The 25,307-nt window shown below is 43.6% G+C and overlaps 1 protein-coding gene across 1 annotated transcript in view; it reads left to right on the top strand.

Annotated features, from left to right (window-relative positions):
• LOC147701257 (IgGFc-binding protein-like) overlaps window positions 1-19,804 on the top strand; it is a 388,685-nt gene extending 368,881 nt beyond the window's left edge. The window contains exons 31-33 of the mRNA XM_086930000.1: window positions 7,046-7,420; window positions 13,533-13,819; window positions 18,907-19,804. Coding sequence (XP_086786126.1) covers window positions 7,046-7,420; window positions 13,533-13,819; window positions 18,907-18,916 — 672 coding nt within the window. The 3' untranslated portion in view covers window positions 18,917-19,804. The remainder of the gene's footprint in view (window positions 1-7,045; window positions 7,421-13,532; window positions 13,820-18,906) is intronic.
• The last annotated feature ends 5,503 nt before the right edge of the window (window positions 19,805-25,307 follow it).

The raw sequence follows: 25,307 nt of genomic DNA on the forward strand, positions 1-25,307 counted from the left end.
AAGAGATTTCAGGACCTTACAGAAGAGCAGCACCCTGTGCCATCCCAGCCTACTTCTGCTGTTCACACCAAGAAATATCCCTCCACCAATAACTCCTAGGATGACACCTGCTTCCAGGAAGACCAATCGTCCTCTGACAAAGAGAGAGAAGAAGGAGAGATCCCTGTTCCTCAACACCCACAAGATGAATGGTATGATTACCTCGTCTCTACTCCATCCTCTCCACTACCTAATGCTGCAGACTACCCCGCAGAGGACATCGGCTGTTTTCATAATCTGATGGCTTGAGCTGCAGCACGATTTCTTATACCAACATCTGTCTAGCTGTCGAAGTGCTTTTTACTGGATTTTAAGAAGGAAGCCTTTAAGTCTGTAAGAGCCATCCCCATTATAGACTATATCTGGGATGAGGGAATAAAAGTCATGAAATATCCGGCCACAGGAGCACCAGTACCCCCTCGCCTTGACAAAAAATACAAGGCTACAGATGATTCCTCTGCTTGCCTAATCAGTCATCCCAAGCCTGAGTATGCCATCTCTCAAGCAGTGCAAAGGTGCTCTATTAATCCTTCCGCACCAATCTTTGCACCACCAGACAAAGAGGGCAGATACTTGGACAATGTATATGGGTAGAGTTCCTCCCTAATGTCTGGCATCACTGTTCGAGCAGCCATCTCACTAGAGATTCTGGAGGTCTATGACCTCTTGATGTGGTCAGATGTCAGCGGACTGCTGGACTTGATTTGTGAAGACAGGAAGGCGGAGGCAAAATACATTTTAGAGACAGGTGAAATTATCGACAGTCCTCTCGACATCGACTCCACAGGCTTTTGTCAATTTTCCAGAGTAGCAGTGTAAAGGCACCATGGCTACTTCTTTCAGACTGGAGATCCAAACAAAGATACTAGACATGGCCTATGACAGCAATACTTTGTTTGAGAAGCATGTCGAAGATGTCTTATTGGCCATCAAGACAGACACAGACATCAACAGATCTCTTAGCACACTCCAGTTCAAGAAGCTGTGCTTTGAAGGAGCAAGAGGAAAGGTTTCTCAACATTCAGAGGCGACTATCAACGACCTCAACCTTACCAGCCTCAATCCCAATATAGGCCTACCTATCAACAGGCCTACTACCAACCACCTTCAGTAGCCTACAACAAGCCAGGCACATGCTGAAAGCAACCCCCCAGGATTGCGATGCCGGCTGCAAACAGTGACCTAGACCAGGCACTGGCTACATAGCTCCTTCCATCCATGTTGGCGGGAATATTTCCAATTATCTACCCCAATGGAATGAGATAATATTGGACAGATGGGTGTTGGACTTAGTAACCTACGGAAATATCCTAGAGTTTGTGCAGAAACCACCATACAGTACTCCAAAACAATGGCATAGCTAGACCTCTTGCTGCCCGTGGCAGTCAGGCCGTTTGCCGGCTCGCGTCAGCCGCAGGAGAGAACAGGGGCAGGTGGGGGGTGTTGCTCCCTGCATTTGCCGTCTTTCCCCTCTACCCCTTTGCTACACCATTGTTCCAAAGTAAGCGCACCCAACTCGTCTTCACTTACTGAGGAAAGAAGCTCTAATAGTGCTGGCTAAGGGTACCATAGAGAAGGTTCCTTGTTCTCAGACGGACATAGGATTTACTCTTTTTTTCCTTAATCAAAAGAAATCAGGAGAGTGGAGACCCATCCTAGACCTCAGGAGGCTGAATACAATTCTGCACAAACAATCTTTCCATATGATTACTCTTTCCAACATTATACACCTTATAAATAACAGAGATTTCATCACCATTCAGGATTTACAAGATGCTTACTTCCATATTCCCAAACACCCAAAACATTTCAAGTATCTCAGTTTTACCGTAGCTGGTGACCATTGCCAGTTCATGCTCCTTCCATTTGGAGTCAAGTGTGCTCCACAAATGTTCACAACATGTCTTGCCTTTGCAGCAACCACACTTCTCAAGCAAGGTCATCAGGGATTCCCTTACCTAGACGATTGGCTGCTAAACATCTCAACACCACAACAAGCCTCTGAGGTTACCACAGACTGCCTTTCACTTTTCCACAGGCTTGGCCTCACCGTAAACCTGGCCCTAAAAATCTCACAAAGAAATTCAGTTTCAATGCTGATGTTCAAGTCGCTCCTTGGCATGAACTCCTTCGCAATAAGCCTGACCACTCTAGCAATGCTGAAAACGAGGCCAAGGCAAGAGGAGCTCCAGTTGCAATTAGACCAATCGACAGGCTCCTTTGAAGATTTGATCAGCATTACCTCAAAGATCTGGGAAACACAAGCATGGTGGTCTCAAGAATCTTGTCTCTACCGAAGCCTCACGTTCCTGACTTCAATACCAAACTACATCATAACCACCAATATCTCCATGGTAAGCTGGGGTGGCCATTTGCAGGGCCTGCAAATTCAAGGGAAGTGGTCCACATTCCATAAGTCGATGTCTTTTATGCACTTCATCGGACCTTTCATTCTCTCAGAACTGCAACAAACAACAGGGGACCAGCTCAGCCCAGCAATCATGTTATCAGAACTTTAACCCCTGGGCTCTGCTTCTCAGAATATAAATAGCATGGGGTATGTTAAAGCAATATTACATTCCAGATGAATATACACAGCTCTCTTTACTGAGCATTCTAGTCCTGTTGATCCCATTATAAAATCAGGACTAGAAGTGGCAGAAGGGAAAGAAAAAACGGGGATCCCCTGATGCATGTATCGGGGAAATTAAGGAACTTTGTTGGGCAAATGACACACAGATCCATCTGCATTTAAATAAAATATCGGGATACAGGACAAAGACAATATAGCGCTTCCATCGTGTTCTGTACTGAAAGCACCAAGAGCCTCAACCTCATCCTGCACAAGATGAGGAGCATACAGTGACTTATCTTATGGGATGAAAATAGTGCACAGTGCCTCCACATTACTGAAGAAGTGCATAGCACCTCCACCCTATAGTATTGAATGAAAGCATATTGTGTCCCACCCATACCCCTCACTCAATGAAAACAGCGTAACGCGCCTTCATCTTATACAGTGTTAGATGAAAGAAAGGACATAGTGCTTCTGCCTTATCTTGTATTAGATGAAAGAAAGTGCATAGTGCCCCCACCTTACACAGTGGTGAATAAGAGAAAGTACATAGTGCCCCCACTTTACCATGTATTGGACAAAAGAAAGTGCATATTACCCGCACCTTATCATGTATTAGATAAAAGACAGTTTATAGTGCCCCCACCTTACATAGTAGTGGATAAAAGAAAGTACATAGTGCCCCCACCTTACCATGTATTGGACAAAAGAAAGTGCATAATACCCGCACCGTATCATGTATTAGATAAAAGACAGTGCATAGTGCCCCCACCACACATAGTAGTGGATAAAAGAAAGCACATATTTCCCCAACATAACAGATTAGTGGATAAAAGAAAGTGCATAGTGCCCCCACCGTACGCATTTGTGGGTAAAGAAAAGTGTAAAGTGTCCCCACTTTATCATGTATTCAATTAAAAAAGTGCCTAACACCCCCACCTTGCACAGAAGTCGATAAAATAAAGAGCATATATGCCCCAAGGTTCCTAAGCGATAAAAATCGCCGCAGCTCGGCGATAAAAATATTGCCGCTAAGCCAACATAGCGATAATTGTCGCTAGTTGTTGGTAATATGCCCCATAGTGCCCTGTCTTACTCAATAGTGGATGAAAGAAAGTTCATAGTGCTCCTGCCTTATACAGTAGTGGATAAAAGGAAGCACAACATGTCTCCACCTAATGTGGTACTGGATTTCTTGCTACAAGGAGACATCATATGGCTGAAAATCCTTTAGAGGTGAGACTGAGGCATGCACTATGCCTCGAGGAAATCGAAAAGTTTGTGTACCTACGCCAGTTTCAAGATTTTCGCACACAAGGTTTGGGTTAATTAAACTGGCCCCACCTCTTACAATAACTCTTTACACCATGCGCCATGGTTTCTGGTTCTCATGGAAACCCTCCCCAGCCAGGCCTTGCAAACAGCCACCGCCAAACCAGCAAATATCAGGAAGCATCCACCAGCTGTCCCCCATTTATCACAAAAATCTGCACAGCCCACCATTCGACCATCATCAAACAGGTCTCCCCTGTCATGTGTCAGTGCCCTTCCTGTCCCCTAGTAGAGCAATCAAAGCAATTTATCCAGTTGGTGGAAGCAAAATTCCAGTACGTGCATTGGCATGTGTTACAATACATACAGGACTCGAGGAAGCATGAGCATGTTGCTATTTGCAATACACCCCTTTAAGGACATCGAGAACCTCAGCCACTTGTGTACTCTTCAATTAAGGGATGTCAGTAAATTACTCACATTACAACTAAATGTTTCATTGCAATCTGAGCTCCAAAACACCCTAGGTACTTCACTCGGGTCGTCTGGATCATAATGTTTTGTAGACGTGCCTCCCCTGCTACAGACGTATGTATGGGATACAGCTCCAATTTGTTGCCATTTAACTGGACCCTGAGTGCCCCACCACCCATGCTAATGTGCTGTATACAGCTGGCCATTTCTTGGGTTTAACAGTATATTGTCAACATATTATGAGATGACTTCCCGCTTATCACCCATTACTATACCATTGTTTGCATGTCAGATACGTATATTTGCACAAGTGGCTCTATAATTAGTGCAAATATCAGTGGAGAGGGAGGACCACCCTGGCGAGTCCCTCTCTCTATCGACCAACTGTCCGACACTCTTATTACCTAATTTCACTCTTGCCTTCCTCGTAGTATATAGCAGCTTTACCTATTGCAAGTACTCTGTCCCTAAGGTGTAGCATTGTAATGTGCGAGCCATAAATATCCAATAAACAGTATCAAAAGCCTTGTGGGCATCTAAACTACAAATTGCACTTGGTTCCTCTCTTTGAACGACCTGTCCCATAATTAAGAAAGCCTTAAGTCTTTCTCTTCCTAGACAGTCAAGCGCTATATCAGATGCTTGGTGTAACATCCCTCCCTCAACAGTTGCAGGATGTAAGCTCTGCAAGGCTTCGGTCTGTCTTACTGTAGGCACACAATACTACATGATTTTTATCATGTGGCTACTACTACAGCCACTTTGTTTAAACTGATAGGTGACTAGTGGTGTAGCTAGCCCTTCGGCCGCCCATGGCAGTCCCTGCTTTTGCCGCAATGGGCAGGTGGAGGGGGGGTTCTGGCGGGATTCCGCCGATGGTCGCCCCAATGCAGCAGGTAAGAGCAGGAGGAGGCCGCCACCCCCAAAACACGTGCTGACAAGGGCGGACTGCCTGCCCCCGTGCTACGCCACTATAGGGGACCCTGTATTCTAAAATGGGAACTTACTTTACCGTAATTTCGACACAGCTATGGATCCCTGAGATTTTTGTATTTTTTTCTATAAAAAAATGGAGAATGCAAATGTTTTCTCTGCTTTAGCTCCAGAATATGTCATAATATGTAAAAAAAAAAGTTCCAATTGGCATTGCATCCACAAGAGTTAAACATTCAGAAATGTAGCGGAAGCAAAAAAAGAGTGGAAAAAGCGTTATAATTAAGATTAAAAAAAGGAACTAATCAATCAAAGATAAAAAAATATATTTTATACACACAAATAGTTCAAAATACACATATAATAGATAGCTCTATATGTGCCCTGCATATAAGGTCACATTAACCCTATCAAATATCCTTCTTTAAAAAAATCACATAAATACAATACATTAAGGACACTTAAAAAAAATGAAAAACAAGGGAAGTAAGTTTGAGGGCATCAGTGTCCATGCTTGCATTATTGTGTTAAAAGAATGTCATGGTAGAGGAAAGGGTAAACTATATTGACACTTGAGGCCCGGGTTCAGTAACATCAACATGTTTCATAAAGGCATATCCCCAGGGGTATACTGTGGGCAGGGGGGATTGTTAACACACAAAGGAGCATATTACCAAGGCGGCGCTATAAAATTGCCGCTTTTGTGGCCGTTTTCGGATGAAAAGCGGCGATAATTTTATCGCCTTATCAGCAATGATGCGCTATCGCGTGTTTTGCTCAATTAGCGCCCCTTACAACATCGCCCAGCTTTGCATCTCTAATGAGATGCAAAGTGGGCGTTCCGTGCCAAAATACCTGGAGAGATGTTGCTAACCAACATTTCTCCAATTATCAAGCTGCATGCAAACAAGCAAAGCGTTAAGAAAAGTAGCGCTAACCACAGTTAACGCTACTTTCCTAACGCCGGCTTGTAACCTGATGTAGCCATGTAATCCAATGGGAGGGGGATTACATGGCTAAAATCACCCTGCCCTATCAACAAGGTTTCGCTTGTTGCAGTGTGATTATCGCTGGATTTCCAGCGATAAGCACATTGCTTCCTAGCTAACGCATGGATTCCTATCGCTTGGGAGATTAGCGTTGCTGATAGCACGCTATCTCTGCGATAGAATCCTGCGTTAGCCTGCGATAATTATCCTCGCGCTAAAAGCGCTGAGCGAAAATGATTGCAGGACCGTGCTAATATGCCCCAAAGAAACTAAAAATGAGCATCAGGTATCGTGCAATAAATTAATCATACAAAATGACTCTTGGAGTAGATCTGTAGCCTACCAACATCAGCTGAATACTGATATCTTTTTCAAGGGGACCAACATGTTAGGCATTGCCCCTGATGTCTCTAAGGCAACATATCTGTGTCTATATTATTTCTTGCAAATCCCAAACTATTGTACATTATTATGATCCTAACACAACATACTTATTTTAGAAAATACTGTCTACAGCCAAACCTAGGTGCATTACCTCCGACAAATGACTGACTCTATGGCAACACTATATGTCTTTCATCTTCAACTTCACACATAGATCTTCTAATGAGTGATTTGTTCTTTCTTTGGTTTTTGAAGTCCATCATCGCAATTGAGTATTCCCGGTCAGGTGTTTCTACCCTAGTTAAACAAAAATGACCTGGATATCATGTGCCCTGGCATGACCACTTCTAATTAACTAAACAATTTCTTTCCACTCTAGGGTGATGAGTCGATTGTTATGCCCATGTGTACTCAGCGCTGCTCGTGTGGGATTGATGGTGTTGCTGTGTGTGCACCACTTTCTTGTGGGCCTGATGAGGTCTGCGAGTACCGCAATAATGTGCTTGGCTGCTACAGGGCACATGCCAACTGTACTATCAACATGGGAGTGGACTTTATCAGCTTTGACAACCAGGGAGGCAAGGTGCCCTCCCCAGGGGCTTTCGACTTGGCCTTTGTCTGCGACAAGAACAGCATGGACTGGTTCCGGGTGGTGGTGGACCTACAGCAGTGCAGCATGGAGTCCACCAAGGCCGTGGTGTTTGTCTTCTTCTGGAATGCTTTCTTGGCAGTGAATGACGACAGACAATTGTGGGTAAGTGAATCTATTTTGGAAGTCAGTGGCCATAGCTTACCAGTGGTCGCTGTGGGAATGAGCACTCCTGGCCTCACTCTGGGGTGGGAGTTTGGTTAGAGAAATGAATGCGGACGTGAGATAGTTGTTCACAATCAGAAGCATAGACAATGGAGGACATATATATTGATTGATTCAAAAGAGTATAATGGTAGTTGCCGCAGAACACTGAGCTGAGATAATATAAAGACACAGGATTGAGGCCACTGACTTGGTATTAAATTGAGGGAATGAAACAAACCCAGCAAGTTGTTGTCATGAAGCATCCACCGCCACAAAACGAAATGGAGGAAAGTAACACAGTATTATTTACAAGTATATAATCGATACTAATGTGTACCTCAGTTTAAATAAGAGGTGTGAAGTGAGACAGTGCCCTTTCAGCAGTGGAGGGAAGGAGAAGCAAGATGCACTTAGACTGTGCTTCTACACTCTCATTGCCGAGTCACTTGCACCAGAGCCACTCCACGTTCAGCAGCGGCCAGAATAATACGGAGCCCTTTGTCACGATTCTTGGAATCCTTTAATAAGAACCGCGTTTTTGAATTACTCGACTTTGACAACAATGATACAACATCTCCAATCACAATCTAGCTGAACTTTGTTGCCCATATGGAAGGTCGATTTTAAATACTGATACCTTCTTTTCTGGACTTAAGCCTAAACCATTATGATGACCAATATATGGGTTGATAACCCCTGAGTCGCGCAGGGCACTTGTAAGCTGTTCACCCATTGCCCCAGTCCTGATGAAGACCCGCACTGACCATACAGTAGTGCAGTACTAGGGTTGAAACGTCGACGAGTATCCTACGGACCAGTTAAAAGACTCTGCGATGAAACCTACTCACAAAGTCCGCAGTTCTACTTAAAATCCTGCATCTCTGGCTGTTACCCCTGCATAAAATCCAACCCCCCACCTTTCCCCCAATCACTTTGTATATATTTGACACCATCACTGAATCACTGAGCACAAAATGTCACCATTTTGCACACTATATGATTGTTTTGACAGCCTTATGGAAAAAGTTATTTTGGGTATTTATGAATGATGCAATTTATAAAAGCTCATATATTACCATTGATGGTCAGTGTTTGTGTTGTTGAAATTGATTGATCTCACGTGTGAATTGATCACTGATTAAGTCAATTTTTTGAAGAAATATTGATCACCCGACAGAACCAATTGTGTATCTTTTGAGATAATATAAAGACACAGGATTGAGGCCAGTGACTTGGTATTAAATTGAGGGAATGAAACAAAACCAGCCAGTTGTTGTCAGGAAGAATCCACCGCCACAAAACGAAATGGAGGATAGTAACACTGTATTATTTACAAGTATATAATAGATACTTATGTGCACCTCAGTTTAAATAAGAGGTGTGAAGTGAGACAGTGCCCTTTCAGCAGTGCACTTAGACTGTGCTTCTACACTCCCATTGCTGAGTCTTAACATAGACATGCAGCATGAGAGGAGTGTACACCCACTGTGCATAAGAGATGGGGGCTCTTTCAATTTCACCCCAACTTCCTGTGTGTTTGTGTGTGTGGGGGATGTGGCTCTCTCTCTCTGTGCAAGTGAGAGTAAAGATCAGTGCACATAGCCATTGCTAAACATTTTGCCTGGGCTGTGTTTGGCTGAGGCTCACAGCAACTTAGCTATTTACTGGAGGATGCTGGAACCTGTGTGACAGAGTGAGCATACTGCTTGGTCCAGGCCCTGGCCTTGCTGCTGCCTCCTTGTCCTCATTAGTCCACTAGCCTATTCTACATCCTCTACCTGTTTGGTCCATCTGGATGCTGCTGCTAGACCTTCACTTTGCTTTTTCAATAGGTAAATTGTAATATCTGAAGTCTACTTTTGGATAATAAGTCATGCTATGTTGTTATAATCCATGGCATATTGTGCGCTCTTTGGTGGTATGATGGTCATCTTTGGTCTAAAGACGGCCATTTCTTTTAAAGTAGTGATTACCCCTGAAATAATGTCGACCATCTGTAAGATAGTGGTAGTCCTGGCATGTTGTGGCTCTTATGGGCATAGTGGTGTTCATTCTAGGCATAATGGGGGTTATGGCATAAGATGGCCATACTTTGTATATAGAGAGCATCCATTGTTGTAGCTGATGTCATAATGATAGTGGGGCTAGTAGACTATCAAGCAGTAGATTTGTTGCTTCTTGTTACCCGTGAGGGTATCCAATCACTGACCTATCCTAAGCATGCTGTGCAGCTCCTTTGCATTATCGTGGTCACCACTGACATAATGGAAGTCCTTTAATCTTATGGGCATCTTTTGCATATCAGAGGAATGCTTGGTATTAAAACTGTGCGTTCCTGACATTTTGGTGATTATTTGCTGGTCGTGGCTATGGTATTTTTAGTACATTATGGCCATCTTTGCCCTAATGCTTTCATATTTGACACAATGAGGGTTGTCCTATTGATTGTAGCAGTTAATTGCCCCAGCATATATTGGCTACCTTCCACAGTGTGGATACCCTTGGCATAATGGTGGTCCTCCCAACCCCAGGTTTGGCTGCTTGGAGACATCCTTGGCATAATAATGGCCTTTACAACCACAGGTTTGGCTCTGCTAGGAGTATTTGTGGAGACCCCTGGCACATGGCATCAATCCTTGGTTTGTGACAGATGTCCTACCGATATGGTGGGCTTCTCAGCAACTGATGAACTTACTCAGGGTAGGTGCTCCCCTCATGGATGATGAAGAGGTGATGCAGACAGTATGTAAGCCCAATCTGTCTGCATGCAGCAGCACAGGCCACATGCTGAAATATGCAAGCTGATAATTGGGGGACAAAACTCAATTATTTACTGAAATTGTAAGCTGTTTTTTTGGGGATAGACAATAACAAGCTATAATTGGGGGTCTGGAGTGTAATCATTCACTTTATCTAACACCCCTTCCCCATCTGTAAGTTCCCCCACCCCAGTATCCCTCTTCTGTGCTCTATCGTTTTCCAGGTTGAGTCCTCCTTCTCCTTTGTAATACTCCTCACATTTACAGCTCTTAGTTGATTTGCAGCTAGATTCATATTATTAGTAATGTACCTAGATGATTCATTTGGAAGAAAGATGTGAGCGCCATGAAACCGTACGGTGTCCGAGCGCGGTTTAAAACTTTTTACCATACCATACCATACCATCCGAAAAGCTAAGACTGGTGTTTCGGGAAAAGCTAGGCAATTGGTTTCCTCTCTGCCATAGGGAAATGTATTCTATCAATGTAAATTCATGGTTCATGTAGCAGCAGTTCATCATTGATGCAGATTGGATAACATTATCATCTCTACCCTTGTCTCTGTTTGAGACTGTAAGCTTGGTGCAACCTGAGAGATGTGTCTGCTGGTTGAACCTGAAGGCTGTCTGTAACTTGAGAAATCTGCCTAACCCGAAGAATAGCTCTGCTGTCCACGGCAGAAGAATGTGAGATCTATGTAACCTGAACTTTTCCCACCATACACTTTCTAACCCGATTCTCAGAGATATCCAATGGCTGAAAATCTACCTGAAATTGCATGATGGCAAAATCAAAGCAAATGAAGAAACAAGCGAGAGTCTGATTTCGCGTTGAGTGAACATGTTATTTTGTCACAAACGAAACTGATATCCCGTCCACCTGACTACAAGTTATGTTATGTTATGTTATCCGGATTTATTGAGCGCACAGATGCCCCAGCAAAGGGGCGTCCTGGCGCTTGACAGAACAGAAAAACCGGACAAGTACTCTAACAGAACCAAAACACATCAGCACTAAGGAGCTGGGGGAAAAAGGAAAGTTTTAACGGCCTTCCTGAAAGAAAAAAGCCCATCAATAGCACGTATGTGGGCAGAAAGGAAATTCCATAGCTTGGCAGCAAGAACTCTAAAAGAGCGGCCGCCAGTCCTGGATCTCTTAAAACGTGGCACTATGGCTAAGTGGAGACCAGAAGACCTCAGAGAGCGTGCTGGAACGTAAGGGGAAATAAGATGCTCCAGGATCTGAGGGGACGAGTGTTTGAGGATTTTAAACGACAGACAGAGAGATTTAAACATTATTCTCTGAGCAACTGGGAGCCAGTGGAGTTTGTGAATAGTTTTTCTGGCTGAAAAGAATTTGGGTAAGCCGGCCAGAGCCCTGGCGGCAGCGTTCTGGACGCGTTGGAGACGGGAAAGTTCAGCCTGATTAACTCCAAGAAGAAGAGAACTGGCATAATCTAACTTAGACAAAATCATGGCTTGTACCATGAGTTGTCTAGTGGGAGCGTCGAAGAATTTAAAGATGGATCGAAGCTGACGCAAAATCCCAAAGCACGAAGCAGCAACCTTTTTGGTGTGGGTAGAGAAGCTCAGTTGGGAATCGAACCACACCCCTAGATTTTTGACCTCAGTGACAGAGATAGGGGTAGGACCAAGCTCGTGCGGCCACCAATTATCGCCCCACAGATGGGTTTGTTTCCCAACAATGAGCACCTCGGTTTTCTTGGCGTTCAATTGCAGGAAGTTGTCAGTCATCCAGCGAGCCACAGATATAAGTCCTTCACGGAACTTAGCAGCCTCAAGATCGGAAGCCCCACTTATGGCGACCGCCAGCTGTGTGTCGTCTGCGTAGGACACCATGGACAGGTTCCCACGCATGGCGACAGCAGCTAGCGGCTGCACATAAAGGTTGAATAAAGTGGGACTAAGAGCCGATCCCTGTGGGACTCCCTGGGCGATCGCATGAGGTTTAGATTCAAAAGGAGGGGTGGTGACCCTGAAGGTGCGATCAGATAGAAAAGATCGGAATCACTCAAGTGCCAAATTGTCCACCCCGGCCTCTACCAGACGTTGGAGTAAAATGTCATGGGAGACAGTGTCGAAAGCGGCACTGAGATCAAGAAGAACCAATGCCGCTGTGTTACCAGAATCAACCAACATGCGAAGATGTTCAGCCATATAGAGAGCGCAGTCTCGGTGCTATGACCGGGCCTGAAGCCATTCTGCGAAGGATCTAAGATATTCGCAGAATGGAGATGATTAGCTAAGATGGTATTAACATGGGCCTCGGTCAGATTAGCTGCCCACAAGTGCATTACATAATATATGATGGGGCATCCTTCCGCCAACTCTCGATCAGGCCCATATTCTTGAAAAATGAAAGGTCTTGCCAGTTTATGTACTGCAGTTTTTAAACAGCCTGTTAACCCCTTCGCTACTTATGACGAGCCCAGCTCGTCATGCAGTACACTGCTCGTGGGCTCATGACGAGCTGAGCTCGTCGTGAACAATGGGATTCAAGGGAGTGCAGCTGCCAGGATGAATTGCTGTAGCATTGAAGGTGTTAAACCCATGTTATTTTTGCTGGCTTAAAGGAAGTTGTTCTGTAAAATGCCTGGGGTTGCCACTTTGTTTTCAAGGTAGTGGCGGTTTCTATTTACCCGAGGTGGTGAGGCAGGGTGGGGGGATGGGGAGGCCATCCTGCCGGCTTCCGCAGGAACAGGAATCACCCAGGCTCCTGATTCCCCTAGCCAATCACTATGCTGCAATGTAGCGCTGTGAATGATCTGAGCACAGTGGATCGGCACTCAGGCAGGGAATGGGAGCCTGGTGCATGTTCTGCACCCAGGCTGTAATGCAGCCTGGGAGCAGAACATACAAAGTGCGCATGACAGTTTGGCCGGCCCAAGAGGGTCAGTCAATGCGTCTTTGCCACCAGGAAAGGAAAGATAAAATGATAATAATGCTAGTACGGTGAGGCGCCGCTCCTCTGCCTCAGCGGTGGAGCCGCCACTGTTTCAAGGTTGATTTGGGAGTGGGAAGGTTGAGCATCCCTGCTATCCATTTGGAATGTCCGGCTTGTAGTGATGTGAGTTGTAAATGCCCTTTCAAAAGTGCCAATAAAAAAAGAAAATTCCAGAGTCAATCTATTTGGCTTTAAGTACATCATTTTTTTTGCCAATCCTTTTTGAGGGAGGAGTCTTCCTACACATAACCTTGATTTTTAGAAGTCAGGTGCAGCCCATAATGTATAAAAATACCTCTGCATATGTCAGCAGTTATGCCTAACCGTAACGTGTGCTCTTATTTCAGCTAAATGGACGTCCTCTTCCCGTCCCAATCAGAATAAATGGAGTCATTGCGGTGTTTAAAAGGGAGCAGCACCTGATCATAGAAGTGAGCGGTAAAGTGCAGATAAGCATCGGACCCAATGCAGATGTGAGAGTGCGGGTGTGGGACGTCTACGCTGGGAAGCTCTGCGGGGCCTGCGGTAACTTCAATGATAATTCAGACGATGACCTGCAGCTTTCAGTGGGAGGACAAGCTTCGGATGCATCTCAGATGATCGCTTCTTGGAGGGCACCAGATTTCTCTGCCTGGTAAGAAATTCTACATTGCCAGCAGTACTAAGAGGGTCTCCTGGAAGCTCTCACTTTCCCTTGTGATGCTTCCTCGCCTACTAACCCTTTGCTTTTGGTGATAATGTACGGAGTCAGTTGTAGATTGATTGGAAACCCCAATTCTTAACCCAACTTTTTAATGGCGGATATTACACATTTTTAGTCCACACTACTGGGTTGTTTCCCAGTCACAGGCTGTCCCTTCTATTAAGGGAGGGTCATTCTACAACTGGAAACTGCTCAGAGGATGGGCGGGGAATGGGGAGAGGTTATGGAACATAGGCTAGGGCTAGGGGGATTTGCTGGAATTCTGGGGATGTTATAGGTGAAGGGCAAGTGAAATCAGTAGTTCTAGTCACCAAAAATGCAAGCGTTTAGGGATGCATGGGCATGCTGGGTTTGGGAGCCCTGACCAAAGATGGGTGTTATGTAGAGCTAGTCCATCTGCTGCTCGTCTTGGCAGCAGGAGCAGCTTCTCGCTGTCTAAAGGAGTCACCAAAGCTGATGAATTGTTTACACTTCACGCAACCATGCTACTCTCTACACCTCTATCTATCCCCTACTTCTTACACTATGTTTGTGTGATCTTGCAAAAACAGTGTTTCATCTGAGCTGATGGTTGTAGGTTAGAATCACTAGCATTCATTCTCGGGCATCAGAACTTAATTTTCCTCATCAAACTTTTACCAAGCATGAGAGAGAATAACACACAAAGGAAAGAGGAAGAGAAACGTGGAAAAACTGACAAAATGAGAAAGCTGGAGCATGCGAGAGTAAGATAATGGGGCAGGGAGTGACTGGGGATGGATTAAAAAAGCATGAGGTGGAATTAAGACTACACAGCCTAGATATTAGGGATGATGATATTCATTAGTCCCGGCCAGGGGTTTCTGAACAAAACTTTGGGCCCTGACACTTATTCCTTTACAAATTAAGCACTGCACACAAATCTATGAGGATGTATCACATAACATTCACTTTTTCAGTGTTATTCGACCACATTTGGGGCCACATTGACCATTTTGCACTGAGTTTGGTCACAAAAGTGACCGTTACGTTTTTTTTGTGATTTACTTTCAGCAAAAAACTTGTTTTGCACTGGAATTTGGCTACATGTAACTCAAAGTACAGTAACATTCTGCTTTGCATTACTTGGCATAAAGGGGTTGTTACATGAGCGTTCCCATGCAACCACCCATGAGTTCTGATGCAAAACCCTATTTAATAAAAATTAGAGAAAGGGTATTGAGTCAACAAAGAACGCCATTTGAAAGCTGGATTTTAAAAGAGAAATGTTTTCATTTCTCGTTTTGTTTAATTTACATGTGTGCTGTACTATATAGCACAGATACAGAGTAGGAAAAGTTTTAGCTGTTGTCTAGGCACAGTGTTTTGTACTGGAAGGGTACCCTACCAGTAAAGACCTATGCTAGACTCACGCACCCACTATGGCGCAAAGGTTTGTGCATGGCGCTTGGTAGCAAAATTCTGTGCCGGCGCTAAGGAGAGAGGAGGAGGGAGACATTTCTCTGTAGGTATAGTACTCTCCTGCTCTCTCCTTCTCATACTGCGTTGCAGGAGAACTTGATAAATATGGCCCATAGTAGTCACAGTTTTAGTAGAAATAACAATCATGTTAAGTGTCACCGCCGTCTTCTTCTTCTTAGTCTGTTATTTTAGTGTTTGTGGCTATGTTTGCATCATGTCGCACCATAGTCTCATTGAGGTTGAAATTTATCAGACATGAATTTTAAAGCAGTCCAGATCACACTGAGTTTTACATTCTTTATATGTACTTTTGAATTTTGTTGTGACATATATATTAATGTGCAATTACCCTGCTGCTTTGATTTTTCTGAAGTTACTCTTCACTTTTAAATTTTCACACCCTAGATTCTCTGTTGGGCACTTTACCTGTTCATCTAAATGCTTGAACCTACATTGTGTACTAGTGTTGTATCAACGATGAACAATACATATTTTGCAATCTGGCACGAACCTCATGCCCAAACAAGTTACAGCTGAAATTCAAACAAGACTGATAAACAATTTTGTAATGACCCAGCCCAGGTCTATTGAACTTTTCCAGCCCTAGTCGTGCTCCAGGCAGTTTACAGGGACTTCAAACAAATGTTCAATGGCACAGGGAGTTTCATTTTCTGTGCTTTCTGGGGATTTCATGTTACAATTGAGAACATTCAAGAACATTTTATTTAAACCCAATCTCTACTACTCTTTGGCCCTCATTAGAAGTTGTGCATTCATCCTCAAACAAGCTTCTCGTTGGCTTTCCACAGAAATTCCCACTTATCCTCCTGTTTGGTTATCTCTGGAGAAATTTCTTATTTCACCTTTTGATTTTTCGGAGACCCTTGCCTTTTCTGCCAACGTTTCTTTCTTGAAATCCCCTGTCATTGCTCATACCCGTTATCTTTTAACCCCCCTTTTACCCTCCTCTTACCCCTCCCCTGCTTCTTTGTCTCCCCAACCCATTTGGCATAATAAACTACTCCGCATTAAAAACCGTTCTTTTTATTGGAAATCTTGGAAATCCAGGGGTTTATCTTGGATTTCCCAACTTCTACTCCATAACGTTCCTCTATCTTTTGCTGACCTTCAAACTCAATTTCTTCTCCCTGCTTCCTTTAGAAAACAATATGACCTGTTACTACCTGCTCTTCTTCAATATCTTCAATCTCTTCCTTCTTCCTCTGAGATACCCTCCTCTTACTCTATTATTAGCCCGCTTTTGGACACCTCTCCATCCGCTTCTCACATTTACAAATGTCTTATAACTCCTCCTTAGCGACTCAAATCGAAGACTGAATTGGCCTGGGAACGGGATTTGTCAAGATCTTGGCCTGTCTCTTTATGGGACAAGCTGTGGTTAAAAATACACAAAACGTCCAGAGCTGCTAATACTACCCAAACTCTTTACTTCTTATATCACCGTTTACTACTAACCCCGCAGAAACTGGCATCATTTTCCCAGGAATTTTCGCCTAAGTGTTGGTCCTGTCCTTGCCAGCCCCCAGATTTACTTCATATGTTGTTCCACTGTCCCAACATTGCTTCCTTTTGGCAATTAGTTTGGTCCCGCATGCACAATATTTTTGGTTTCACACTCCCTTTCTCCCTTTTCAACGTCCTTTTGGGTTCTTTGTCTCCTGATTTACCACTCTCCCCTTCTCACTATAAGTTGTTTGATTTATTTTTCGCCATAGCCTTTCACCTTATTACTTCCAATTGGAAAGACTCCACCAAAGTCAGTTATTCAGCTTGGTGGAATGCTATTCGTTTTCATCACAGACTTGATACCAATTATGTTACCCCCGTTTCCTTAGCTGTTAAAAGAGACCTATCGTGGATTCCTCTTACTACCTACCTCTCCAAGTTCTCTCCCTCTCCTCAAACTGCTATTGTTACCTACCAAAATCCATCTGATGATGTTCATAAACCGCCATGACTTTTCTTATTTGTCTTTTTCCTTCGATTTACAAACTTTTATACTTATTTATTATTCACTGTCAATTGTATACTATTTATTTCAGTTCACTATTTGCATACAATGTTTTACTTTACGAATTTGCCATACTTTACTTCCTTTTTGTTTGTTCTTTTTCCCCCTTTGTTTTCCCTTTCCATGATTTAGATATAGGTGTTTATTGATTCCGTTTTATTATACCTTCTCAATTTCTATTTTTGTTTCTCCTATACCTTCCATTGGTTGAGTGTATTACATTCTGTATTTTATGCTATGTTTTGGTTTCAATAAACTTGAACTTAAAAAAAAAAAAGAAGTTGTGCATAATGCATTGGGATATTTACAACATAGGACATATCATTATTCTAGGGTGAGGTATTTACCACTGAGATTTCTCGCAGAATTGATTTTTAAGACACCAAATTATGCATGCTTTGCCTTTTTTCCTGTCATTTATTGTAACCCCACCCCACCACTAATAGATTTCAACATGTTTGAACTGCCAAAATCAACTAGGGAGGAAAATGCAAGGTTGTGATAATTATCACATAACTCTTCATTCTGATCCCTGTGCAAACTCTTTCAGTATTGTATTCACTGGGTGTACTTAACAATTGTATTGTATTTGCATTTATATAGTACTTACTACCCCTGAGGAGGCGTCAAAGCACTTTTTTAGCAATTTGCACGTTACTCCATAACCCATAAAGGATTAGTGGTCAATTAGTATAGTGAAATATGAAAGTAATTTGAGTAGTGGATATGTTAGTCAGTTATTTGGATTGAGAAGGATAGTGGAGGGGAAAAAGATTTGCGTTTATATAGCACTGGCTACCCTTAATGAGGTGTTCAAGTGCTTTTTCAGCGAGTAGCACGCTACTCCGGAACCTGTAAAGGATTAGTGGTGAATTAGTATAGTGAAATACGAAATTAATTTGAATGATGGATTTGTTAGTCAGTTTTTAAGATTGAGAAGGATAGTGGAGGGATAAATGATGGAAAAAGGTTTGCATTTATATATCACTTGCTAATCCTGATGAGGTGTTGAAGCACTTTTTCGGCGAGTAGCAGGCTACTCTGAACCAATAAAGGATTAGTGGTGAATTAGTTTAGTGAAATATCAAAGTAATTTGAGTGGTGGATATTTTAGTCAGTTATTTGAATTGAGAAGGATAGTAGAGGAATGGAAGAGGGGAAAAAAGTCTGCATTTATATAGCACTTACTACCCATAATGATGTGTGGAAGCGTTTTTTCAGCGAGTAGTAGGCTACTCCGGAACTCATTTAGGATTAGTAGTGAATTAGTATAGTGAAATATGAAAGTAATTTGAGTGGTGGATATGTTAGTCAATTATTTGTATTGAGAAAGGATAGTGGAGAGATAGAACACAGCAAAGGTTTGCATTTATATAGCATTTGCTACCCCTGATATGGTGTTGAAGCACTTTTACGGTGAGTGGCACGCTACTCCAGAACCCATAAAGGATTAGTGGTGAATTAGCATAGTAAAACATGAAAGTAATTTGAGTGGCACTATGCAAGTGTGCAACATTTTAATCTATGTTTCTTTTTTATCTTACAGTGCAAAATAATACTTCATCAACAACTCCTTCAATCCTGCTCGTCTCTTAGTGTAACCCAGTCGTAGAGACATCTTGCCTTCCATGAACTGCACACATTTTACTCAAGCTTCGGCATATGCCTGATTCACCTAATACAGAATATGTTTTATGTTCGCTCTTTTTTTTTAAGATACTCAGAACTGTTTCATGCAGAATGGCTGTCCACGGATACGGCTTCAACTCCCTGCTACCACTGAATCCCATATTAAGACGCTCACTGGAAGAGTCCAATCCGATGGGACTGATTGGGACTGGTAACACCATTAACCACCCCATTGGAATTATAAGACTCGTGGGGTTGTTTGTTGCTGAAAGTCTTAGAATACTCTGTGTGAATTGGGAAATTACTTGAGGAATCAGACTCGACATTACAAATTCCCTGGTACTTATTTTTTCCTAATGGGGCCCTCTTTTTCCCATCCTTGGAGGTAACTCCGGAATGGGGAAATCTATGCCCTTTTCCAGCCCATTGGTAACAAGGTCCTAACGCTTGTATTTGGTTTGTCTGACTAAGTGCTGATTGCACCAATTACACATTTTAAACCTTTCTACAATCTGAAAAAATAAAATGAGAACAGAATGATTCACGACTACAGTGCAGCGCGAGCACTGCACTACCATGGCATCTGCTGTTTTTATTGCAGCCAGAATTAGAAATAGATCGTGTTTTCACAAAAATGTAGGCATTTGTAGTAACAGTCCTGTGTATGTTTAAGTATTAGTGCTTTGCTTTCTTTGATCATGTCAAGGCCCTCATTCTCATCACAATATTTCATCACAGTGCAGCCTTTTGCCTTGTGTAGACATAAGCTAATGAAACTGTATGATTAATTTGCAAAATAAAGACATTCAAAACTATTTGTGCAGCAAACTTGTTTTTTCTTTCCTTCCACTTTGTTGCAAAAAGTCAAACCACTCAATTGCCTTCTGGAGAGTTGACATCTACATAGCTTAAAGCCATATGTATCGAAATCAGTACAAACTTACCTGTCAATGGTTTTTCCCTCGATAGTTTGGCTACGATATTAGGGGATAACACAATTCTCTGCTCGATATTCAAGACCACACCATATGAGTTCATTGTAACTTGTACATTACCTCATTGTGTGTGTTTGCATGTGCTTTGTTGTGTGTATGTAAGACAGTTTGAGCTGAATGGATGTGTGTTTCTGTGTGCACTGGTGCCGGTATGTGAGTTGGTCTGGATAGGCATGAGCTTTCGCAAGAGGGGTAACTGTACGTGGCTAAATACGGTTGCCAGTCGCGCCATGTAAATACTGTTTTCAGTCCGAGGCTTTCATGTCATCCTAGTGCATTCTGGGTAATGTATGTGTGGCTTGTTTCCATGCCACACTGTCTGTATGTGTGCTGATTGTTTGCGTTGGTTCCTGTTATGTGCGTTGGTCAGGAGGTGCTTCTTCTATTAAGGAACAAGGGTCCCTGAGAAGTTTATTACAGATATAATATTCAGGGAGAAAAGTAACACCCAGGGATTGTCCAAAATACAATAAAGAGCTTTTTATTTACACAATAAAAGACAGTTTTGGAAATTGTACCCCTGCAGCAGTCATCCAGAACAAGATTATAAACCAGAGAAACCAGAAAAGAATCAGACAAAAAGCACAGAGTGACCAACAACCATATACAAAATTACTGTCACTTAATTATGAAACAAAGCACTGCTGCACCCAAATTTAGTTTAGCGGGTCAGATTGTAGGTTGACGACGTTTCTATCCCTGTCCAATGTGGGATCAACATCAGGACAACCTGTAGATTGCCTGGGATCATAAATCAAGATTTAATAATATTTATTAAAACCTGGGGCTAGGGTGTTTAAGGTAGTCAAGAACCACCATCAATGCGGGAGCAGGAGAATGCCAAATTTAGAGTTATCAAGGTATCTACGTCCAGTACACTGGGAGATAGGGGCTCACCAGGGGGTCTACGCTCATACAAACCATTCAATACTGATGGGATAGGGACCCCAAGTCATCCATATATAGTCCACTCATAATCCACAATGCAATACTGCAGTCCAGTGCCATATGTGTCAAGTATTCGCTGCGACAGGAGCCGACGCGTCAGAAAACAGCAGGTCGAGGGAGCCAAACACGTCTGTAAGGTGCCGCTGTGGACCATGGCGCAAGGGCACTAGGCAAAACACAGTGCATCAGCTCAAGAGGGCAGAAGAAATGCGCCATAACTTTGTAAATATGGAGCATTTCTGATGTCTCCCTTTCACGCAATGCAGCACAGCAAGTTGCGTTGCTGTGCTGCGTTGCGTGAAATGTTAGTAAATCTGCCCCTTGAGTTGAAAAGGCGGATGTCATCATTTTTAATGAAATTGCGGAGTAAACGCTCGAGGTGTTAAAGTCCAAGGAGTAAAGACATGCAAACAAACAATTTGTGGGCTAAACTATGATATTTGTCATCATAGGTATTTCCACCTGCTGTTTTGCAAATATTTGTTAATTGTGTGTAGTATTTAGTAATGCATATAGTAGATTCCTTTCCGTTTTATAAGAAAAGGTATGCCCGGACAGCAAATTATCAAGTGTTTTTGTTACATTGTTGAATTTTGAGACTCTAGCCCATGGCTTCCCTACTGGGTAAGCCGTGGGCTGCTCTGCACTGCTATCCTGAGAGTCAAGTGCTAAAAGGAGATACTTGGTTTCCAGCTTGGTGGTTCACATCACGGGAATCCAGTTGTTACAATTGGAGCACACTACCCCATGGCTCCCGGGGACCCTCCGACTCAAATTTATCACAGACATCAAGCATAACAGTTTTCTGAAACACTGATGAAACATCCAAAGTAGCCTTGCCCATTTTTATAAAATCAGCATCATATTCAACCCTTAGAGTGCTTTTAATGCCTTAACCGCGGCGGTTTTTCTGCTGCGGTGCAGGTGTTCTATTAGGTGGGAGGGCTGCGTCGGCCGTTGGCCGACGGCAGCACTAGCGAGTTGGTGCTCCCGTCGGCCGACGGCCGCATGCAAGGGGTTAAACATAATCTCAACCAGAAGAAGTTAATCGACTGTAATCTCAGTACCAGCAGGACTTCAAAATAGGCTCAGCTACTACGTGGGCCTGAAATGTAACTTAAACTATAGGTTGGATGTCAACAAGTAGGACATCCACAGTAACCTTATCAACTAATAGAACAACAGTTAATTGAGACATGAGTAGAACATCAATAGCCCCATTAGTATGATACCTGCATAATGCTCAACTTCTAACCTTAAGTGCAAGAACTAGGAGAACATCAACACTAATGTTGATCACCAGCTGATCAAGGGGAACCTCAACCATCAACAGTAGAGCAGCAACAGTAACCTTGACCACTACCAGGACATCAAAATAAATCTAAACCACATTGAGGACATCACCTGTAACTTCAACCACTTGTAGGTTGGCAGCAGTAACCTCTCTTACCATTATTAGTAAACCTGTGGTGGTAGAGGTTAGGGTTCATGGCACCAAAATAACCTCGGCCACTGCCTTGCCAGCTGCTGGATTTGTGACCCTCATAGGACATGAGCAGTAACGACAAGTATGTCATCAACATATTAGCCAACCAATTGTAGGACTTGAATCACAACCGTAACCAATGGACGGAATTAAACAGCAACCTTAGCCACTAGCAGAAAATCAACATAAAGTAAATCTGTAGTAGGACATGAAGCATAGGCTCAACCATAGGATATCATCAGTAACCTCAACCAGCAGCAAGGACTCAACAGGAACCTTAATCGCTAACAGGATATCAACAGGCAGAGGATCAACAGTAGCTCCTGCGGTGAGAAGGGAATCACCTGGAATCTTAACCATAAATAGGACATCAACAATAATGTGCCCACTAGCAGGACATCACAATACGCTCAACTTTTATAGGAACATTAGCAATAAAACCCCCATGCATTTCAGAGACCTCCTCTTCAAGGTTCATCAGAGTATTTTCTATGCTAGGATTATTATAGCTCTTCATCTCTCAATGGGCTATTCTGCGTTCCATCTCCTCCATCTTCTTGCATGTATCCATCTTTTTCAGAGGTCTAACTTGCTTGTTCGAGCTACTAGGTATGGTGGAACCAACACTCGCCTCTCCAAATAAGAGAGGACTAGTTTTATTTCTCCACATATATGTATTGTCTGAACATGAAGGTGCTTGATACATGGAGTGTGAATATATGAGCTAGGATACTTTATGCATAAGAGCTCAACTTTACATAATGACAGACAAGGCCCAAAATGATAACTCCAAGCAAACTGCATGTGAAAGGTCAGCATAGGCAACCAAACAATTGCTAGTCTTCTCTAGGCTGTAATTTCTTGAGAGGTAACTAGGTGTAATTCTTGGAGAGGGTGCAGCGTGCTTAACTTGGAAACTGGTCTCTAGCACAACTGTACTCTAGGCACTTCCTTAAGTAGAGAGGGCCAGGATTCTAAGAACCAGGGATGCAGACCCAAATTTATGAAAGACTTGTGTTGTCATGTGTGACACAAGTCGTTCTGCATCACGCATAGAAAGAGGAAATTACCTCTTAGAACTGTACTTGTACAGAACATGCCTGTAACGCGGGCACACTTGCAGTATACCTGCGTTGGCGCTAAGCTGCCTCAAATGCAGCGTTGCATGTATAGAGGTGAAGATTACGATAAATTAATAGATAGGGCGCTGTTCTACTCTCTCCCCTTCATGCAACGCAGCCGTTTTGCTTGCGGCGTTGCGTGTGTTTAGTTAAGATGCCCCTCTCTGTTACTCCCCTCTAATGTATAAGGGTAAACTCTCTGTAACGAAACACACCATATGGGCATGCGCACTGCCACTACAAAAGTCCCTTCTATACCACATGAAGGCTTGTGCAAAAAGCAAACACAGTGAGTTCGGTATATGGCATCACTTTAAACAGGTGCAAAGCTGCCAGCATCATTAGTGGGCGGTCATCCGGCAACTGTTTATTTACTGTGTATCATTAGATCAATTGTTTCTACGAGAACACAAAGTGCTCCCAAAAGCCTAATTAAATGGTGTTTAGCCTGCTATGTGTCATGATATTCCGGACATCACATCAGCTGCAGATAGGCCTGTAAATAACCGTGCAAACAGCATCAGTGCAGGACAATGGCAGAGCAGTGGGGGTGCATCAGCCAAACCATTTATCCTCCGCAAAGTAAACACGGCAGCCAGGCCTGGCCGTCTCGCTCCTGCCTTGCACCGCAGGGTGACTGGGCAGCTGGGTTACTCGAACAATAGAGACAGGCCCAACAGGGAGGACTTCGGCACTGAGACAGAGCAGAGTGAGAGGTTTCAACCGCACAGGATGGATCTGGGGCCTATTCTGCAGCGGCTGGATTCACAAGCAGCAGCTCTGTTCAGCCATAGCTCTCCGGTGCGGGGGGGGGGGGGGGGGGGGGAGGGGGGTAAGGAGCAGCAGGGTGCATCAGGGAAGCCACGGGTTACTAGGAAGCGGAGCTTAAACAGCCTTGAGTGAGGGTATTAGGCCACACATGTGGACCCATAGGTCGAATAGATACATAAGCTATGACCAGGATGACGTCAGTCTGCAGGTCTTGGCAGTGGCTGACCTGCCTTCCGCATGTGCAACCATAGAGCGCTGCCAAGGACCGAGGCACATGGGCTGCACTCCCATGCGCCCTAGCAAGGGCTATGGACTAACAGACAGACCCTCTTCTCGTTGCTGACCCTGGTAAGTACTCGAGGGCAGTCCTGTTGGATCTCTTCAGTCGATCCCTGTAGGGATCCTCTCTGTCAGCATCCTTCTGTTCCCACTGGATCCCAGCGCTAGATGCTGCCTCCTCTTCTTCACGAATCACCATCCTGTGGACCACTCTGATGCAGTGTTCCTGGTATATACATCACATACATGCATGCACAGATACATACATGCACACAGGCAGACATTGGTGCACAGGGACACTCAACTCGATCATTTCTCTCTCAGGGAAGTAAGAAGGACCAAGGAACCTAAAATGTGAATATTTTAAAGCACTACTTAGTGATGGAGCCCTTCACTGACAAATCACCTCAAAGGGTTTCATAGAAACATCTGACTTCCCCAAAAGAAGCCAATAACGTCGAGGAGGCCTTCCCAGCATACAGTCCTAAAATACACCCCTATAGTTTCTCCCAAACATGTATCCCAGGCCCTTTAACAGGCCTTTTACAGAAAATGTATCGAGGCTTTTAATCCAAAACAAACTCTCGGTCCCCTTAAGCACAGGTAATAGGAGGACTTTTAAAGCCTTTACCCAAAGGTGCACCCAGACACCTAGGGACAGATTTACAAGCCCCTTGCGCCTCTTTTACGCCGCTGTTGCATCACTTTTGGGACGAAG

The sequence above is a fragment of the Lissotriton vulgaris genome, chromosome 7 (genome assembly GCF_964263255.1).
Source record: "Lissotriton vulgaris chromosome 7, aLisVul1.2, whole genome shotgun sequence".
Classification (NCBI taxonomy): domain Eukaryota; kingdom Metazoa; phylum Chordata; class Amphibia; order Caudata; family Salamandridae; genus Lissotriton; species Lissotriton vulgaris.